Source organism: Nomascus leucogenys, chromosome 6 (assembly GCF_006542625.1).
Source record: "Nomascus leucogenys isolate Asia chromosome 6, Asia_NLE_v1, whole genome shotgun sequence".
Taxonomy (NCBI): Eukaryota; Metazoa; Chordata; class Mammalia; order Primates; family Hylobatidae; genus Nomascus; species Nomascus leucogenys.
The window spans coordinates 70,742,854-70,763,245 of NC_044386.1; the positions used below are offsets into that span (position 1 = coordinate 70,742,854).

General features: G+C 55.7%; 1 protein-coding gene across 3 annotated transcripts in view; it reads right to left on the reverse strand.

Annotated features, from left to right (window-relative positions):
* Nucleotides 1-190: 190 nt before the first annotated feature.
* The window catches only part of FAM189A1 (family with sequence similarity 189 member A1), a 455,446-nt gene continuing 435,244 nt past the window's right edge, over nt 191-20,392 (reverse strand). For all 3 annotated transcript variants that reach the window (XM_030814405.1, XM_030814404.1, XM_003280653.4), the window contains 6 exons: nt 17,685-17,845; nt 17,035-17,170; nt 8,729-8,804; nt 6,186-6,410; nt 4,614-4,688; nt 191-3,591 (listed from right to left, as the gene is read on the reverse strand). In XM_030814405.1, the coding sequence (XP_030670265.1) occupies nt 3,275-3,591; nt 4,614-4,688; nt 6,186-6,410; nt 8,729-8,804; nt 17,035-17,170; nt 17,685-17,845 (990 nt within the window). In that variant the 3' untranslated portion in view covers nt 191-3,274. The remainder of the gene's footprint in view (nt 3,592-4,613; nt 4,689-6,185; nt 6,411-8,728; nt 8,805-17,034; nt 17,171-17,684; nt 17,846-20,392) is intronic.

Here is a 20,392-nt window from a genome sequence, read left to right on the forward strand (position 1 = left end):
CCCTGGCCCTCCCCACTCTGCCCTGGAGTTGACCCTCTCCGGAAGGCTCCTGGAAGCACAGCTGAGTGGCATGGGTCTCTCAGGCTCCCCGGCTGGCTGCTGCAAGGTCCTCTCAGGACCCTGCCCCTGGCCAGTGGTGCACACAGGCTCTCAGCCTGCCTCTGTCCCAGTTAGACCTCAGAGACACAGAGGCCAGAAATACTTTTTATTAAAACACGGATCATTATTAAAACACCTTGAGGTACATTAAATAAATACAGCCTTTCCAGTTGTACAAACAGGTCTCTGGTGGCTTGAAAACAATTTCCTATAAATTCTGCCTTAGCAGCCTCTGAGAGTCAGCATGGGTGGGGAGAAGCATCTGTGTGTAGCGAGCTTTCTGTGGCCTGGTGTGTTACAAGCATTTAATGTGGATCCTCATCTCCAGCCAAGGGAGACGTGAAGTTCTTGCGGATGATGCTCCCCCTTCTCCGATCTCGCTTGCCATAGAGTTGGGGTCCAGGTTCTCCCCACTCAACAACCTCGTGCCCCCCAGGCTGGGGTCAATGGTGGTGTCACAGCAGGTGCCAACCCCCTTTGGGTCTCCGGGGAGGGCAGGGGATGCCCGGGGTCCAGCTGAGCTGGAGAAGGAGCGTGTCACCCCCAAAGCAGCCATAGCTGGCCCGTTTCAGATCCCAGACAGAGCATGATTGGAGCGGCGGAAGGACGCATAGGGAGGGGAAGCAGCCAGCTTTCTCCTTGGCTGTGAGCCGACGTGCAGCCTGGGGCCTGGGCTCTTGCTGCTGGTACCCGGATGCCGTGGAGCCAGGGCCACGGGCACCACAGCTGCTGGGTCAAGTTGCTAGCACATTCCCTAGTCTACCAGCACCTCTCTCTTCTGGGGACCTTCCCAGGAAGCCCAGAACCTGGACCCTCCTAGAGCCCATGAGTGGCCCTGAGCAGCTGGGCTGATGGGGGCACCCCACCCCATCCCCGACTGCCTCATTTCGAAGGGGCAGAAGGTTCCAGCCCAGCGGCATCAAGTTGGGTACAGTTTCTGTATCCACAAAACAGAGCTGCCACCAGCGCAAACCCAGAGCTGGGTGAGGGTGGGGGTCCAGGTGAGAGGCCCGCAGGGAGGCACTGCTGGGACAGGAGCCCCATTGGCCATTGGGACTGGGCCCTGCTGCAGAGAAGGGAAGGATGCTGAGCAGCAGGCTGGGGGGTCCAGTAGGCCTCCACCCCGGCTGCATGAGGAAAACACCCCAGAGGCCGAGTCCACTGGGTGGCTGGTGGTCTTGGCCTCGCTGGAATTGCAGCCATGTCTGAGGACTGCAGCTCTAGCCCACCCAAGGGCTCGGCCCAGGGACAATGCTGTGTGAACCCCCAAGCCCTAGCGGGGACCCCCCAAGCAGGTGAAACCCCTGCGGCATGGCCCCAACACACCTCAGAGACAGCGGAGATTCGGAGGCCAGGGCGTCAGGCGTGGCTGAAGCTCAGCTCCAGGGCGGCCATTCTGAAAATCCACCAATTAATTTCACCTGCAAAGGGCCTTGCCTTGAGGGAATTCAAAAGCCCCCACTTGAGGAAAATTAGAGAGAGATTTCCTATTTTATAGTCTGAATAAAGTGCTCATAAATTCATCTCTAGTACATCTCTCCTGGAAAAGTGCAAGTTGTCATCAAAAGGCCTGGTTTATGTGTTTTCAGCTCTCTAAAGCCATCGAAGCCTTTTCAGCCGACCACAGCTGGGGGAGTCCTCCACCGCAGCCCCCAGGGCAGGGATAAAGGACTGGAGGAAGGCTCTGGGCACCTGGACTGGAACCCCACCCCCTTTCCAGCTTCCAGCCACACAGAAGCTCCCCAGCATACTGGCCACAGTGGTGTTGGGGAATTGGGGGAGCTCAAGGACAAGCCCCACAAAGCCGAGGGAAGAGCAGCGTGAGCCCCCTGCCCTGGCACCCAGGAGTGGAAGGCACCCTCTGGTCCCCCTATGCCCCCATGCCAGGCTCATGGGCTCTCTGGGGAGACCTCGGGCTCTAGGCTGTTTTGTTCACCGCAGGGCCCACCCAACGCAGCTCAGGGGCTGTTGCTGCTAGTGGCCCTGAACAGGCATTTCCATCACTGCAGAAAGTTCTCGTGGATGGCGCTGTTCCACGGCCATTGTTGGGAGCAGCTGCCACTGATGCCACCAGAAAACAAGGGGATGGGGGCCAAGAAAGTCCAAGGCCCCCAGGCTGTCCCCAACCTGGGCGAGTCTGCTTCTCCATAAGCAGCACGGAGGGTGTCTGCTTCCCTTTTTGCGTGGGTTTGTAAGTGGTTTATGATCCTCCTGCGCAGGTGTGTCTGCTGCCGCATGCCCGGGGGAAGGTCAGCTCTGGGTCAAAGGGACCTGCTTTATCAGGAGGGGCTACTTCCCAGAGAAACTGGCCTCTCTCCCGCAGAACTGTGACCCACTGAGCTCAATCAGGTGAGCTCAGACACAAAGGAGCTGGGAATCGGCGCTTTTGTTACGGACCAAACAACTGCTCCAGGGAGAGGACGGGAGCCTGGAGAAAGGGGGCCCACGAGGAGGTGGGGGAGGCACCCCACGGAGGGAGGCTGAGTTCGAGGCCCAGGAGATGGTGGGTTCCTCCAACCCCCGCAACACCGGCCTGTCCCCTGGGGTGGCCGGGCTATGGCAGAGGCCCTCACTGTATACTTGTTTGCACAATAGCCCTGTGGACAGAAAGTTGGGCCCAGGCTGCCATCTGTGCTAACACTACCTATTTCCTTTCATAGGAAATAGGCTAGAGTGTGATGAACATTTAATGACAGCCATCGAGCCACATGAGAAAATGTTTCATGACTCAATGTCACCCTCTGTCCACTGAACACTAAGTTAAATGGGGGATGGGAGACTTCCTGCTTTGGATGGCCCTGGTTTTGGAGATACTTTGAGTCTTTAGGTGACATAAGTGTTGCCTGTTGCTGTATTCACATTTGTGCAACGCTGCTCAGTTCAAGGTGCTGCACGCCAGATAAAACCAGAGAGTTCACTGTGGACATGAGAGTCATCTTTCCGAATTACTGGGCTAGGCAGGAAATGCAATCCCCAAGGAGACACTGCTCGGCTCTCCTCGAGAGAGGGGGTAACAGTTCCCTGCCCATGCCGCCCCCAGATCATCCTGGGTGTCCCCCCTACATTTGTCCTCAGCCAAGCTGGGCCTGAAGGCCTCTTTGTCAGGCATGATGGCTTCTGCCAAGAATATCTGTGGCGCCAGGCGTTGGTGTCCACGGTCAGAAATGTGGCTCCTTCATACCTGGTCCAGAACGCCAGCGCCGAAGCCGGCCTCCTCCTCGAGGCGCTCCTCGCTGGTGACAGCCAAGCGCATGGCACCCACCATGTGCTGTGCCTCGGTGGGGAGGGCACAGTGTGAGTGTTCCAAAAACTTGGCCACCAAAACCCTGGCGTCCGCATAGGTCTTGCTGTCCACTAAAGAGCGTGGCCGCTCTTTGGAGGCTGCCGGGAAGGGCTCTGGTGTTGGCCGTCGGTCAATTTTCCAGGTATCTGGGTCCCCCGCTGGTGAAAGCTGGGCCCGACAGGCAGCCGTGGCAGAGCGAGACATGGAAGCTAAAAATCAAGGGCAAAAATGCAATTCGAAACTCACTGAAATAAGTTAACTCAAATGCAAAGAAAAGCCTGCTCCCGGGAGGAGCCTCCTGCTGGGGTTTCTGTGTTCCTGGGGCTGGCGCTATGGGCACCTGCTGTCCCCATCCCTCCTCTCCTTCGCAACCCCAAGCTGAGCTAGTGTCAACCTCCAGGGGCTGCAGCCTCCAGGAGCGAAGGCCTGGGGGGAAGGGCCACCGCAGCAGGCAGGGACCAACTTCCGCCCTCTGCTAGAATCCCGAGGGCACAGGGACTGGTCCTTCCCAGTCTTCTCGCCTCCATGACCTTTGCCCCTTTGGGTCTGATCTCTTGCTGGGGCAGAATCATGGCATCTAGAGACAGGGTCTGCCTTAAGATCAGAACTGGGGGTGGCAGAGGGAACATGAGACGCCCCCGTCATGCCAGGTGCAGGCAGCCACCACCCAGTGCCCTGCTCCACTGCCTGCCAGGCAGAGGCTGGGGACCTGGCTCCAGCTCCCCACAGGGCTGACAGCCTCTCTGCATGATCCACAGGCTGGACACTGGGCTGAGGGTCCCTCTAAGAAGGCCAGCTCTGGGCAGTCAGTGGCGAGGGACGCCAACAAGGACCAGCGAAGGCCCGGCTTGTCCAGCCTGAGCTTCACGCCACACAAAGTTGGCACATTCTGGGTGGTCTGTTCTGGTGTCTTGTTTGGCGGCAACTGGAAAGCCTAGCAATTAAACATGAGAAATTAAGAAACTCCCAGGTGGGGCCCATCTACCCCAGATGAAATCTCATAAAGTGGGCTGAGCAGTCACATGCGTGTTCAATTAGTGCTAGCCCTTGATAGAAGCCCACCAAGAGAGAAAGGAAGAGAAGGGCCCTCAAAGCCAGAGAGTGGGCAGCCCCCATTCCCAGGGATGGGGTGAGGAGCTGCATTTGGAAACAATGTAGCCAAGGACCCACCAACACCCGCCCCACCTCCCAACAGGTGCAGTCAAAGCGCTTTAGAAAAGAAGCGTCTCACCGCTCCCAGGCACAGCCTCGGACAGTCCCGCTTCCAGGTCCTGGCTACACGATGGCCTGTGTGAAGAGGCATCGCCTTAACCAGAAGGAGAATTCAGTGAACACATGAAAGGAAAAAGGAATTCCTGAGAAAGCTTTCATAACCCACCTGCGACTAAGACATTTTAGATGGCGAGCAAGCAGGAGAAACCTGCTGAGCTGACGCCCATCCAGCGGCAGATCAGACAGGAACCGCCCTGCAGCTGGCCAGGCCTGCCGTGGGTCAAGTGGTGTCCCAGGTCCCACCCCGACACAGTGCAATGGGCCAGTGGCTCAAAGAAAGCCCAGCACCCTTCATGGGAATACCTGCCCACACCTGAAGGGCTCCAGGCACCCCGGAAGACACGTGCCTGTGGCGTGCAGATCAGCCTAGCCAAGAGGGGACAGAGGCGTCAGGTGGGTGTGTGGGTGCCGAGGTGTGAATTTCACTGAAGGGGACAGGCCAAACAAAGCCATCAGGGGGCCACAGAGTGGACCTATGAGCCCCTCCAAGTACAGGGCATCCTCCTCCAACCCTCAGTGAGTGAATGTGAGCATGGTGGAGAGAGGTTCCAGAGCTCTGAAGAAACCAGCAGAGGGGGGTGTTTCAGAAGGTTCGACGGGACTCTCTCCCTGTGAGCCGGCAATGGGGTGCAGGAAGGAGGAATACAGAGATGACCCAAGCTAGGGAGTCCACACGTGCCAAACCTGGTATTTCCACCAGGAGGGCACCTCCAGGCAACTGGCCACTGCGGGCCCTGGTTCCTTACAGGGACTTGGTTCCGGGCTCCAGTAGGGGGGACCATCAAGGGGAGACTGAGCCGGGACCCACTGCGCCCTCTTCAGGGTTCCTGCACTTCCACTTCATGAAAAGTCCCCACAGCAATGGCATGGAGGTCAAAGGTCCACCAATCTTTATTGGCAGAAACTGTGCCTCCTCTCAAAAGACAGCGATGAGGCCTGGGTGTGAGTTCTCCAGCGCCAGGGGTGCCCAAGACTCCCGGGGAGCTAGTGTGAAATGCAAATTCCTGGGCTGCTGGCCACAGGGACCCGGTGCCAGGTCCTAGACTCCAGGGCACTGCCCGCGGACACAGTCGCATGGGGGCAATTTTCGAAAGCTCTGGGCTGTGTGGAGAGCCACGCTGCCTGGGCAATGCTGCTGAAAACGCACCTGTGTCTGCCTGGGGTGGCTCCAGCCGATGACACCCCCATACCCAGAGCTATTGTCGGGGGTCATCTGTCCTGTGCCAGACTCTAGGCTTTCTCTGAGCCCTGGAGCACGTGTGCAGCACTCACAGCTAATGTCCTGGACTGGGCCCTGGGCCCCTTGAATCCTTCCTCCCCTGCCAGAGTGACAAGCCTGGTGGGCTGCAGAGGGGCCCACAGGCTGCTCCCCACCCACCCCTCGCTCAGGGGTCATCAAGACCACATTCCCAGTGTGGCCCCAGACAGGATTTGCAGGGCCGGACCTCCACTCTCAGGGGTCACTGAGACCTGCAGCATCCAGGGAAAGCTGGCCACACTCTGGGGACATGGGTGAGCCTGCCCAGCCTACCTGCCATGCCAGATATGGACAAGGTGGGGTCGCTGGTGGAGCGGGACACACGCCCGGGACCTGGCTGCACCTGTGAGCCCATGCCAGGATCCTCTGGAGACACGCAGCCAGGGGGAAGGGCAGGTTCGGAGGGTGCTGGGGCGCCCACAGGGCCATCGGGGGATGGGCTGGAACCTGGTGTAGCAGTGCCCTCGGACACCAGGAGGCTTGTGCTGTCAGCTGGTACTGCAAGAGAAGGGACATGGCATTAGAGCGGGCGACTGCAGGGGACGCTGGCGTGGGACAGGGCCTGCCCCTCAAACTCCAGACCTAGATGAACTCTGAAACCCTGGGGGTGCAGAAACACTGAATAAGATTGACAAATGCTGCTCTATGCTGTTGAAAGTGGGGGGCACCAGATGAGCTCCCAGAAATCATTCCAGGAATGGCATGGGTCGGGGGCTTAGACCCTTCACACTACACGAGAGACTAAAAGTCAGAAATCAGATGATTTGGTCACAATACGCTTTGGTCTGGGTGAACAGGGCCAGTGCAGGGGTACACAGCAGCTCCGAGGGACATCAAGGCATCCCCACCAGGTCCCGGTGGGCCTGAGATCTGGCCCGCCCTTGCAGGGGTGCGGCCCCGGGCCTGGAGTGCAGCCAGACAGGGTGGTGCAGGCAGGTGGGATAAACTCCGCCCACCAGACACTGGCCTTGGCTCTCAGCGTGTGGACGCCAGGCCAGCAGCAGCAGCAGCCTTGCCCTGGGAACGAGCTGGGAATGCAGACTCTCAGCTGGACCCCAGACCCATGGAAGCAGAGAGACCCTGGTGCCGGGCCCAGCCACCGGGGTTGGAGCGAGCCCTCTAGGGAATTCTGACGCCCTCCAAACTGTAAGAACTGCTGGTCTGGACCAGGATGCTGGTCAGGGCTGGGCTCCTGCCGGGAACCACTCTATGGGGGCTGGATCAGAGTCTGTTTTAATGCCATCTCCACGGGGTCTGCATGTACGTGACAGTGTGATAAGCTGCTCCTGCACTCTCCCTTCCAATCACCAGTTGCCCTCAGAGCCCCCTCCTGGCGCCGGAGTGGAGTTGCCTGCATGGGGGACACTTCATAGATCACGGAAGCCTGAACTCCTCCAGGCGTGGGGGCTTCAGGTCTGTTCCTGCCATCCCTTTCTGTTTTTCCCTGTGTCTGTGAGCTTGCCCATGGGCAACAGGCTTTTCAGGCCACCTCCCACTTCATCCTCACTGCCCATCTGTGAGGCAGCCCCAGGTTACCCCCACCCTACAGCTGCAGAAATGGGCTTAGACAGGGAAGGGTTGAGGGTCACACAGCCACCAAGGTGGTCCTCTACTCAGGAGAGTTCTGACCCCTGTACCCCAGCAGAAGCCTGGGTGCTGGAAGCTCTGCTGGTCCCTGGGTCAGCTGTAGAGTTCACCGCCCAGGTCCCAGGAGGGAGGAAGATCCAGCCCTGCTGAATTCTGGGTGAGGAGCACCCCTGTCTATTTCCACCTGCCCTGAGATGGGAAACAGGAAGGGGCTCCGGTAGCACCAGCCCCCCTGAGCCCAAACCCTGGAATGCTGCAGGTGTGGCCGCCCTGTGACAGTGGCTGAGATACACTGTACCCTGGGTTGGCCCTGGGAAAGTCACTGAACACCTTCTTGAACAGCCTCTGATGGCTTGGAGTGACCAAAGGAAGGAAAAGATTGCTTCCAAATCCCACAACTGCAAAGACGTTGCGCTCTACAACCCCAAGTGGCCTCCCAGAAAGACGGCCCTTTCCTGTTTCTCTTAGACGTTGAGTGAGTGTTCAGCAGGGGACAGAGCACCCTGGGACGATCATGCTGGCCCTCTGTGGGATCGCATGAGTTATCTAACTTTGTTCTCCAAATAAGCCAGCCCATGTGATCCCTCACAGGGGCCTCAAGACGGTGGCTCTCTGGCTCACCTGGCCTCCGTGCCCTTGCTCCCTCTGATGCTAAGGGCCCTTCTGCTTTCCTGGAGCCTTAGACCACCTCCCCCGCCCCGGCTCTGCAGGTGACTTCCACCCTCTGTGTTTGGGGATTTAACCCTTGCACACATGTCCTTCAATGCCCTCAAGGACATGACTTCCATGCGCCCTCCTGCCAGCCGCCCAGCCCAGCCACCTTCTTCAGAGAGAGGTGCCGTGTGGACATTCGCCCAGTAGGTACAACTTTGGCTCTGGAAAGGGGACCCAAGATGGAGTCGTGCTCTTCTTCAAATCCATACCCCTCAAGTGAGAAAGTGGGGCAGAGGGGGACAAGGTCTCCCCGGAGAGTGCGGGAGGTCTCCCGGGTATGCTGACTGTAGTGGATGCAGGCACGGGAAGAAATTAATGGAAAACGCTGCTGCAAACTCCAGCCTCTTAAAGAGTAAGAAATGGAGGGAGGAGGAGGAAGAAGAGAAGAGAAGAGAAGAGAAGAGAAGAGAAGAGAAGAGAAGAGAAGAGAAGAGAAGAGAATAGGATGAGGACGAAAAGAGACACATTTGAAAACAGGAACACCCCACTTCAGGAGCTGAAAGAGGTAAGCTTACCTGGAGTGCTGAAGCCAGCACTGGTGTTTGGGTCCCCAGAGCTGGAGTCGGCCACCTGCTGATCTATACTTGTAACCTACAGTAAGAAACGGAAAGCGTCAAGGCGGGTCGTCTGTGGGAACACAGCACAGCAGCCTCCAGTAGTGCAGGCGCTTAAACTTGTCTCCTGGTGGGAAGCGCTGAGAGACCTTCACCCACAGCTCCACTCTTCTCCCTACATTTATGAGGTGGGGTGTGAGGGTTCAAGTTGCCCTTGCCAAGGCCAAAGCCTAGTTTTCTTTTTTCTTCTTTTGAGACGGAGTCTTGCTCTGTTGCCCAGGCTGAAGTGCAATGGCACGATCTCAGCTCACTGCAACCTCCGCCACCCGGATTCAAGCGATTCTCCTGCTTCAGCCTCCTGAGTAGCTGGGATTACAGGTGTCCACCACTGTGCCCAGCCAGTTTTTTGTATTTTTAGTAGGGATGGGGTTTTGCCATCTTGGCCAGCTGGTCTCAAACTCCTGACCTCAGGTGATCCGCCTGCTTCGGCCTCTCAAAGTGCTGGGATTACAAGGCGTGAGCCACTGCGCCTGGCCGAAAGCCTATTTTTCTGAACTTTTGCAATCAGAGAGCCTGGCAGGGCCACAGAGCCACCTGAGCCTGAGTTGCACGGTCATCAAGCTTTTGTGGCTTTTGATTTCTTTTTCTTTTCTTTATTTATATATTTTAGAGACAAGGTCTCGCTCCATGGCCCAGGCTGGAGTGCAGTGGTGCAATCGTAGCTCACTGCAGACTCAAACTCCCAGGGTTAAGTGATCCTCTGGCCTCAGCCTTCCGAATAGCTGGTATTATATGCATGAGCTACCACGCCCTGCTTTTTCAGCTTTCTTCTTGGATGTACTCCGATTTCGCCTGGAGAGGCCTCGGAATAAGGGGAAGGCTATACCTCCTCTGCTCTCTGCCCCATCTTCATGTTGCCCATTCTGCATAGGCCATGGTTTCCACCTCAGAGGGCATTAGGGCCTCTCGGATGCGATGTTTGGATGTGATGCAAGCTATACATGTGTTGCGTGGGCACCCCCATGCACCCCATGCTACCTCAGAAAACACTTTTTTGAATCCTTGTGTTATTTCAGAATTGCTTTGGGGATACACTTGCAAATAATGGGCTCCAGAGGAGACTGGGAAAGTGAGGGGGGCTCCTGCGACTTGGTCCGATTCCAGCTCAGGTAATTACATTTCTGCCTCCCTCATCTCCAGCCACTTCAATCAGATAGCTGGTCTCCTTCATCTCTCCTCTTCAACCAGGCTGACTCCAGGGTGGGGGTTGGGGCTGCAGCCTTCCCACCCACACAAAGGGTGTGAGCTGCCCCCACGGCGTGGGGCTTGAGAGGTGGTTCCGAGACAAAGACAAGATGGAGAGTTGCCCAAGTGCATCCTTTGATCTCACTAAGATGCTTTCGCATAATACGGTCCATACTATTTTTCTTCCTTAGCCCTCTCATTCTGCTGGGAGGGAATCGGTGAGGGAGAATTCATCCCACCATCAGCACCCACCTGCTTTTTCAGTGAAGTCATTATGTGCCAATAACCAGTTCTGGAAATCTCTGTCCAGAACCTTCCACTGAATCACAAGGAGTGAACAATGTCCTAACGGTTTGTTTCATCCTGTGTCTCCCCTCCCGTATCTAACCCTCTCTCAGACTTGCTTTTCTTTTGGATCGTAGATGGGTGGTTAACTTAGAACTCCGCTGTCTAAAAGAAAACCTTCTGGTAATAAAGAAATATAAATAAAACAAGAGAAAGAAAATACACAGTGGGACAAGGTCAGGAGGAAATTGGATTCACTTCATGTTGTGCAGGAGCATCACTCACTTCCCTCTGGCCCCCAGTCAGATTTGGTTTCCAGAGGAGGCAGCTCCTGGGAGCGTATCTATCGCCTCTCACAGGCAGAGTGTCAAGACTTTAATTTAAATGTGGCCCTTCCCTGATGTCAGAAGCCACCTTGCCACGCTAAGCCATGGGGAAAATAGCGGTTCCTTTCGTACAGCATTTTCCATGAACTATAACAGCAGTAGAAAAGGGTGGGGAAGAAATACATTTGTGGCATAGAATTTAAGTTGAAATTTGAGTTCAGTGAGGAAGCTCATAAACACAGCTCCTTGCAGAAGGAGAGCAGGGAGAGGGCTGTTGACAGGAGACGCTGCGGGATTCACTTCACCTGGGTCTTAATGGTTTGCAGATGTGCTATTCTGAACAGTCATCATAATTGGAAAATCAGTTGGCATTTCAACAAATAATTCAAATTGTATGAAGTTCAGTGGCTAAGACACTTGCATGGAAATTCTGCCCCATTCTGTAGTTTCCCACTCCTGGGTGAGGCCAACCATTAGAAACAGATTTATGAAGAGCTCTTCGTTTGGGGCAATTCCAGCGATTATGGAAAATGTGAGTTAAAATTTCAGGCTGGTGGCTCAAGGCAAACTTTGAAGACACTTTGCTAACAAATTTTATATAGATTGTAAGTGTCAGGACCTGATGCTGCTCCTGGACTCTGCTGGTCCCTCTCCCTTCTCACGACTCCTTGTCTCGCACTCAGGTTCCCTTCCACCCGGCATGCTTCCACCAAATTAAACTCCTAAAGCACCACTGGGTCACACCCAAGACGCCAAACTCCTCGAGGGCACTTCTACAGTTTGACATCCAAGGTCATAAAATATCTGCCCAAACGATTTCAGCCCCGGGGTGCTGAAGCTCCCACAGCCAGGCTCCAGGCCGTCCTGCCATGCGCCTTAGCTGGTGTTGTGACCTTCACCTGCACCACCTCCCTCTCCTTCACACACCCCAGCCCCCCATCACCTCCCCTCCACACACCCCAGCCCCCCACATCACCTCCCCCTCCTCCACACACACCAACCCCCAAATTGCCTCCCCACTTCACACACTCCATCCCCCCACATCACCTCCCCCTCCTCCACACGCCCCAGCCCCCCAAATCACCTTCCCTCCACGCACCCCAGCCCCCCACATCACCTCCCCCTCCTCTACACACCCCAGCCCTCCACATCACCTCCCCCCTCCACAACACCCCAGCCCCCACATCACCTCCCCCCTCCACACACACCCCAGCCCCCAGCATCACCTCCCCCTCCACACACCCCAGCCCCCATCACCTCCCCCTCCACACACCCCAGCCCCCCATCACCTCCCCCTCCCACACACCCCAGCCCCCCACATCACCTCCCCCTCCACACACCCCAGCCCCCCACATCACCTCCCCCTCCACACACCCCAGCCCCCCACATCACCTCCCCCTCCACACACCCCAGCCCCCACATCACCTCCCCCTCCTCCACACACCCCAGCGCCCCCACATCACCTCCCCCTCCACACACACCCCAGTCCCCCACATCACCTCCCCCTCCTCCACACACCCCAGCCCCCCAACATCACCTCTACCTCCACACACTCCAGCCCCCCACATCATCTCCCCATCCACACACCCCAGTCCCCCAAATCACCTCCCCCTCCACACCCCAGTCCCCCAAATCACCTCCTCCTTCACACACCCCAGCCCCCCGACAAGCCCCCCTATATCACCTCCCCCTCTACACGCACCCCAGCCCACCCAGATCACCAGGCCCGATTCCTCTGCAGAAGCCTCAAAGAGGTTTTTCTCTGTGCGGTCTCCATATGAGAGTGCCGTCACAGGGATTCTGTCCTATATCCTGTGGAGGACCACTGTCATCAGTGGTCCCTGAAACATACACTTGCCACCCAGACAAGAATATCCAATTGGTAATTTCTCAATCACTTTCCTGCTATCAAAAGAAACTCACTCCTTGAACACTGGCTGAAGAATACAGCCTCAAACCACAGGAAAGAGAATGGCATCTGACCTAATCCTACCCTGACCCGGCATCTGACCTAAGCCGGAAGGGAAGTGTGCACGGCCCATCACCCAGGCGAGTGCTCACGGAGCCCACCCTCGTGGAGGCTGCCCCCTTTGTGTTAAACCTCTTCCCCAGCACATCCCCTGCCCCGCCCCAGAGTCAGCTCCTCCCCTGCAGAGCCCGCCTTCTGCAGCCTCCTCTCTTTATCCAAACGAGTGCTGAGGGCACTTTCTACGCCATTTGTCCTAACAAGGAGGAGCAACAGCCTGCCTCACCCGGGATGCAGGGTCGTGCTGTGAAGGGGCGCTCCTCGCTGTCTAGTCAGGGGGGCCTTGCTGCCCGGGGAGGGGACAGCTGGCGGCGCAGCTGGCGGCAGGGCCTTCTTTCTGTGGACAGTAATGGGTTTCTTTGACTTCCAGACTCCCAGACACGGCTGTGAATTGAAAAGTGCTCCCAGGCCATGGGGTCAAAGAGAGTGGGCCTGAGGGCTCTAGAGGCCCCTTCATCACCGGATGCTGCCCTGCTGCCAGCCAGGCAGGTGCCCAGGGACAGGCCCTGCAGGCGGTCGTGCTGTGCCCCTGCCAGCGCTGGGAGCTGGGGGTCTCCGAGCCAATACATGCTAATTCGAGATCAGCCTCTGACCTTTCAGCTTTTCTCACTGCAGTTCTGAGAAAGAAATCTCAACTGAGAGAATTCCCCAGAGTTTTGGAGAAGGGTGTCGCATTGCTTTCAGAACAAGCCAGATCCCTTCCAATATATTCTATTCTTTAGAGAAAACAGTAAAATTGTGAACACAACAGGAACCCATTCCTTCTGGGGGCCGCTGTGGGGTGGGGCATTGAATGGTACACCCAGGTCCAGAAGCTACTTCCGGCAGGCAGGGCGCTTGGGAAGCCAGGGCCTGGGCTCCATGGACAGGGGTTCCTGTCGTCGGGAGGCAGAGGGGTCCAAGGGGCAGGGAGAACCGGGAAGCAGGCTCAGAGCCAGTCCCATTGTGGGGCTAGAATTGTGATGGCAGCAGGCAGGGTCACTGAGCAGAGGCGGTGGAGGGGACAGAGCTGCCCCCTCGCCACGAGGCAGCCATGGGGAACCACACACTCCTGCCGCCTTCAGGGGTTTCCAGGCCCACCCGCCGCCCTGCCCGGTGCCCCTGCTGGCTACAGCGTGGAGTTTCCCCTTGCACCCTCGGTCAGCCTCCCCTCTGCCTTCCCAGGGGCTTCCCTCACAGAGGGCCCTGTCCTGGGCCTGCCATCCCCACCATCTAGGTCCTTCCACATCTGCCTGGTAACCTCCTCAATGTCCTAGATCCACACTCCCCTCTACCTACCATCCCATCTTCTCTTCTATTTACTGAACATCCTGCGAGAGTGATCTACTCCTGCTCTCAAAGTGGGAGCAGCAGCAGGGCTGAGGCTTTTATACCCCCAACTTCAATACCCCAATTACTGACTCAGGAGCCCTGGGGGTGGGCCCAGCCATTAGGATTTGATTATCAAGTTCCCCAGGGGGGCACCCACTGGTGTCTGAAAACCAGAGCCACACCTGCGCTCCCCTGCGCACGTGCCGTCCACTCCTTTACCTGGCGTAGTCCAGCCCTGCCCTCCATCCCATCAAAGCTGCTCTGCCAAGGTCACCAGCAGCCCCTCCACGGTGAGCCACGTGGCCCTGGGTGTTAGCTTCTGGACAGCATCTGGCCCATTGCTTTCTTCTGGAACTGCTGGTTTTGGCAAATCCAGGCTCCTGGGAGCCCTGCCTAGTGCCCTGTAGCCTGTCGTGTGTGGGGGTGCCTTTCTCCTGCCACCTGCAATGGTGTCATTCTGTGGGGCTCCCTCTCTCCCATTTCCCAGGCTCCAGTGACAGCGGCAACTAACTCTGATCACTATGAACTACAGCTCCTGTCATCTGGTGGACACTCAGAATTCAACCCACCACACCCAGACAGGTCACCACCCATGCACACTCATCTGAGACTCTTTATGGACGACCTTCCGTTTGGGGGATATGCTGTGCCTGTCCTTCTTCCCTCTGAGCCTTTGCACAGGCTGTTCCCTCTCTCAGGAGCCCTTCCAGCCCCACTCCCTGCACCTCACCTGCCTGATGCCCATCCAGCCTGACCTCCCAGACCCTCCATGGACCCCCAAATTGGGCCTGACATCATGACAGGTGCCTCACAGTGCACTGGGCTCCCCTCACAGTGCTGATGACAACTATTATCACAGCCAACTGTCTCCACTGGTAACATTGATTTGAATTATTTTTATCATAAACGGAAAACTAAACAACACTGGGAAGGCAGAGGTCTCAGCTCAGCTTTATAAAAACATCTAAGAACACTTCCATTACTGCAAGTTCAGGAATGGGATTTCAGGGCCATGCCTGCCTCCTGACTAAAGGATTCCTCTCCACAGGCAGCTCCCACACATCTGCTTCTAGTACCCACAGTAAAAAGGGGGTCCTGGCGGGGGCTCAGGGGGCCACTGTCTGCAGCTTGCCTAGCTGCTCCAGGCGTTTCAGGGAGGCTGCTCAGGGACTGTCTGCTTGTGTGAGGATGTGCTGGGGGCTCACAGGCCAGCTGGAAACTGATCTGGCCCACCAGAAGCCACCCTGAAGGAGGTCCCTGTGGTATATATGACTCCCCAGGTGTGTGGCACCTTACAGCGTCTGAATGCGCTGTCCATATGTGACTCCACAGGGCACAGGAAGTCGCATCTCTTCCTGTCCTAAGACCACCCTGCCTGCAATGGTGACCAGTCCTTGTGGGTGTGATTGTCAGAAGGGCTTGTGAGCTTATTCAGCCAACATGGAAACTGCTCCTCCACCCACAGAGGCTCCTCAGGGTCAGCGCTGCCTTGGTCACTGGTTGGGACAGGGACCAGCATTGCCACCTGGCTTGCGTGCACATGGGCTCTCGGGATCTCAAAGTGACAGGGACAGCATTAGGGGTGACATCAAAAGGTCTGAGCCCTGTGCTAGGGTGTCTTTACAGGAGTCAGCAAAGACAGCGAGCAGCCGGCCACGCCTGATCTGATGCCCTGTACCAGTGCCTGGCCAGTGATCTGGGTAGAGATAACTGTCCGGGGCTCCACGGCTGCTGAGAAGCCCAAAGCGGGTGCAGTTCTGGGTGGGCCTGGATGCTTCTGGTCATGCTGTCGTCTGCTCTTCTCTGCTTGTTGCTTGGGCTCAGAATTGGCTTCAGCCCCTACCCCCGCCCCTCCCTGGTGAATCTCCAAGTCTCCCCTGCCCATGCCCTCTGCTCCAACTCACTGCTGTGTTCCCCAGCCATGCCCCAGTCCCCGAGGCCTCCGGGACCTCCCTGACCACCTGTCACAGGAGTTCTCTGCATTTCCTAAATTGGACTGTTGGCCTCTCTAGCAGGATTGGGGAAATGTTCACGGATGATATCCTAAAATATGTTTTCCAGTCGCTTGCTTTCTCTGCCTGTATTTCAGGGACACCAGTGAGCTGTCGATTTGGTGTATTTACATAACCCCATATTCCTTGGAGGGTGGGTCCTTGGAGGACCCGTTGCACTATGGGCCACGTGACTCTTCCAGATGTCCCCATCTCTCTGTCCTGGCTAGCAGCATTCCACACTGAGTCATGACAACGACGATGAGGAGGAGGAAACAATACCCCAAAAGGGTGACTGACTTTTGCTGAATTTAGAACTTACCATGTTCCAAGTCCTGTTGGCTCCATTACAGACAACATCCCATTTCGTCCCATAACTTTGGTACTGTTATGATCCCCATTTTACAGATGAGGAAACTGAGGCCCCATGAACATACTGCCTGTCACATGTCAGGCACCATGAGGCTGCAGGAGTGCCTGGCATGCCCAGCTCAGAGAAGGCCGGAAGGACCTGGCGGCTGAGGCGCTCCCCTGGCCTGAAGCTTCTTGGCCTCAGACAGGACCAGGGACCCAGGGCTGCTTTCTCCCCACCCCAGAGGGAGGTGACAGCAGTGTGTGATCAAGACAGGCTGGGGCGCCCTGGGTACTCAGTCCATGAACCCAGCTCTGCTCCTGGGGGTTCTCCCCTTGGGTCAGGAGCTGTCCCAGGTCCTTCTGCCTGGATCCCAGACCACCCACCAGCACGAAGCTCTGCACCTGGGCTGTTACTTGTGGCTGCAGAAACAGAACTGGGGAGCTAAGGGGAAAAGCACCAACACTGGGTGCCCCAGGCCCAGGCTGGCGTCTCTGAGCCTGTGGCCTCATCTACAGCACAGGGCTAATATGACCAACATCCCACAGGTTTGCTGAAAGGCTTCAAGAGAGATGAATGCATCCAGGGGCCTCAGCACAGGGCGCTCATGAGTGTTCACTCCACAGCCAGCTTGTACCTGGCGTGGTGTGAGGTGCCTTCCGAGGGCAGGCTGGGACGGTGTCCCTAGCATTCCCATGGGAACTGGCCTTGTCTGGGGCCCCGGGCCTCACCTGGCTGGCAGGGGGCTGGCCCACCACCGCCTCGTACGGAGGGGGGAGCTCAGCAGGATAGAGCAGGCCGGGGCTGTTGATGGCCACGTCATACAAAGTGCTGAATGGAGACGGAGCAAAGTCCAGGTGGAGGCCCCTGAAAAGAGAGAATCATCACATCGTCATTGCCCGAAGAAGGAGGCAGAAGTGCTGACAGCTCTCAAAGCATTAGAAGGGCTTCACCTCTTCTAATACTTCCCATCATTGTGAAATAAAAGCTTCAGTCACTGGGCGATTTGCACTTTTGTTTTTTTTTCTGGAACGACATCAACATTTTCAATAAACTCTACCGACCTGTCCATTAAAATTCAAATAATCATACAGCTGATTACATCTTTCATTAAACTGTACATGTTACACGAATGACTGCAACGCGACAGCAGCTTTGCATGTCATGAGAACTTAAGGCAGCAACACCTGTCTGCCTCCGGTTTCTTTCGGGTTGCATTGCAAAGGTGCCACGGGGAATGTTCTATGTCTAAGACCCTCTCCTTCCACTGCCCCTCCTCTGTTCTCACCGCCATGCCTGCAGGACCACTGCAACTCCCACCTCCCAGACACTGCTGCCGATCTCAGTGGTTTCGAGATGGGGGCAGCCGCGGGAGACCAACCTCTGGGCCTCAGTGGACGGTGTGCAGGTGTACTCTGGGGGGTAATAGGGTGGAGGCGGGAGTGGGGGGATGAACTCGTCGAAATCCAGGGTCTGGTGGAGAACGGTGCCATGAGGAGTCACGCAGGCGGGGTTGGCAGGATGTGACCTCTGCGGAAGGAACTGGAAAACAGAGACAACCACAGAGTTATCTGGGACATCTTGTGTGGCTTGTGTCTCATTAAGCTAATTATACACAAGCTTTAATGATCAGTTTGGAATGCCTGTAATTTCAACTGTCAAGCCATGACTGCTAAGCACACACTTTAAAACGAAGGCGCCAGGAGGAACGCCTCGCCTCAGAAGTCTCAAAACGCTTTGTTGCCCACGCTGTTATACAGAATACCTCTTTTTAAATAAAACATATGGTCTGGGAAGTCTTTCATGCTGTCCCTACTGCTCCACCTGGCCCCTCTGATGACAGCACTCAAAGACTGCAGAACGGAAGGCTGTCTGACGTCTGTGGTTTAAGACGGCACTTCGGCTGGGTGTGGTGGCTCATGCCTGTAATCCCAGCACTTTGTGAAGCTGAGGCGGGTGGATCACCTGTGGTCAGGAGTTCGAGACCAGCTTGGTCAACATGGCGAAAACCCGTCTCTACTAAAAATACAAAAAATTAGCTGAGCATAGTGGTGCATGCCTGTAATCCCAGCTACTTGGGAGGCTGAGGCAGGAGAATTGCTTGAACCTGGGAGGCGGAGGTGGCAGTGAGCCAAGATTGTGCCATTGTACTCCAGCCTGGGCAACAGAGTGAGACTCTGTCTGAAAAAACAAACAAATAAACAAAGACGGCATTTCTTGAGTGTGTTCATGAGAAAACACTAGACCCTCCCCTCAAAATGTCCCCACCCCACCCCAGAATTCCTGTGGTGAATCTGTGGGAAATGCCACATTCTCCCTTCTTGGAGTCCTGCATTGTGCATTTGTGTGTTAAAGGCTCTGAGAAGGGCTGTGCTGAAATACTTATTTAGCTGTTTAACACTTTAACCCAGCATTTCTCAAATATTTCATAATGGGCCCCTTTGGACACATAGTATCTATTAATATTTTGCAGTTCTCAGGATTCGACACAGTTTGTAAAACACTGCTCTGAGGAAAGACAGACAACTTCATGAGTTCCAGAACATTCTATTGGCCAACCTTGAACACTGAGATGCTGCTTTAATAGTGAGGTGAAATCACTTTAACAAAAATGAAACCTGTTTCTGCCTAGTTTTCCATTTCTGAAGGACTAACCAACAGCCAACTGCTTTTCTTTCCACCTTCACATCTCTGCTACCCAGAGGTCACCTGTGGTGCGAGATGCCTGGGACATTGCTCCAGCTCCAGTCAATGCCGCCCTGTGAGGCTCTACCCAGCAAAAAGATCCATGCTGCAAAAGCTCTGGGCGCAGGGCAGGTGAGGTAAGGAGAGGAAGGGTGAGTGTGTGTGTGTGTGTGTGTGTGTCTGTATGTGTATGTGTGTTGTGTATGTGTGTATGTTTGTGTGTGTGCATGTGTGTATATGTGTGTGTGCATATGCATGTTATGTGTGTGTGTGTCTGTGTATATATGTGTGTGTTTGTATGTATGTGTATGTTATGTGCGTGTGTGTGCATGTGTATATGTGTATGTATGTGTATGTGCATGTAGATGTGTGTGTGTGTCTCTGTGTGTATGTGTATGTGTGTGTATGCATGTGTGTGTGTGTGTTGAGGGGAAGACAGGGACCCAGAATCACCCTACACAAGCAAGGACAGCTCCATTAGAAAACAGTGAGGTCTCCAAGCACTGTGTGGGGACTGCGGTCCCCAAAGCATTCATGAAGAAGGCATCTGAACGGGTCTTGAAAGATTGGTGGGATTTCATCTAGTGGGTGCTCAGGGAGACACTCAACCCCCAAAACAGGTGAGCCAGGGAAGGATGTGTTTAAGAAAAGCAAATAGATAAGGCTCAGGAAGTCAATTCTTGATTCTGGGGCACTGGGAGCCTGTAAGGGTGTTGGAGCTGGGGAGCAGGGGGACTGGAGCTGCGTGGTAGGAGGTGCCTTCTGGCAGCAGGGGTAGGGTGGGCTGGAGCTGACAGAAGCCAGGACGTGAAGCACTTTTGCACTGGTAGGGGTGAGGTGACGATTCTGAACGGGGTCAAGCGCTGTGAAATAAGCATGCTCTAGGTTGACGGAGAAAGGCTGGTGGCCACGTCTAAAGGTCTAACACATCACAGGAAAATGGCTCCCGTGGGCCTCCTAACACACAGAGCACACTCCTCGCCTCTCTGGCTGGACCGACCCACGGCTGCGTGTGTTTAATTGTCCGAAACAGAGGCGAATCCTCGGCTGTGAACAGGACGCCATGTGCGTCTGTCGTCCTCCGCCTTGAAGGCTGTCAGTCCTAATGCCTGCTGCACAGAGCTGAGAGGCAGGGCGAGGGCAAATGCCCTCAGGTCTAATCAGGAAATATTTTCAATTAGTCTCTATCAGAAATTAGAAAATAATCAATGACATACTCAAGCAAAACTAATGACATGCAGACACCAAAACACTTTCCAATCCAAGGCATCATTCCACCAGGAAGGAGAACAAGCATTTGAGGAGGGGCAGAGGTGCAAGGGACCCTCTCCGCAGGTGCAAGTGAGCAGAGGCTGCCACACACTGGAGGCTATGTAAAGGTTAAAGGACGCGGCTGCATCTGCT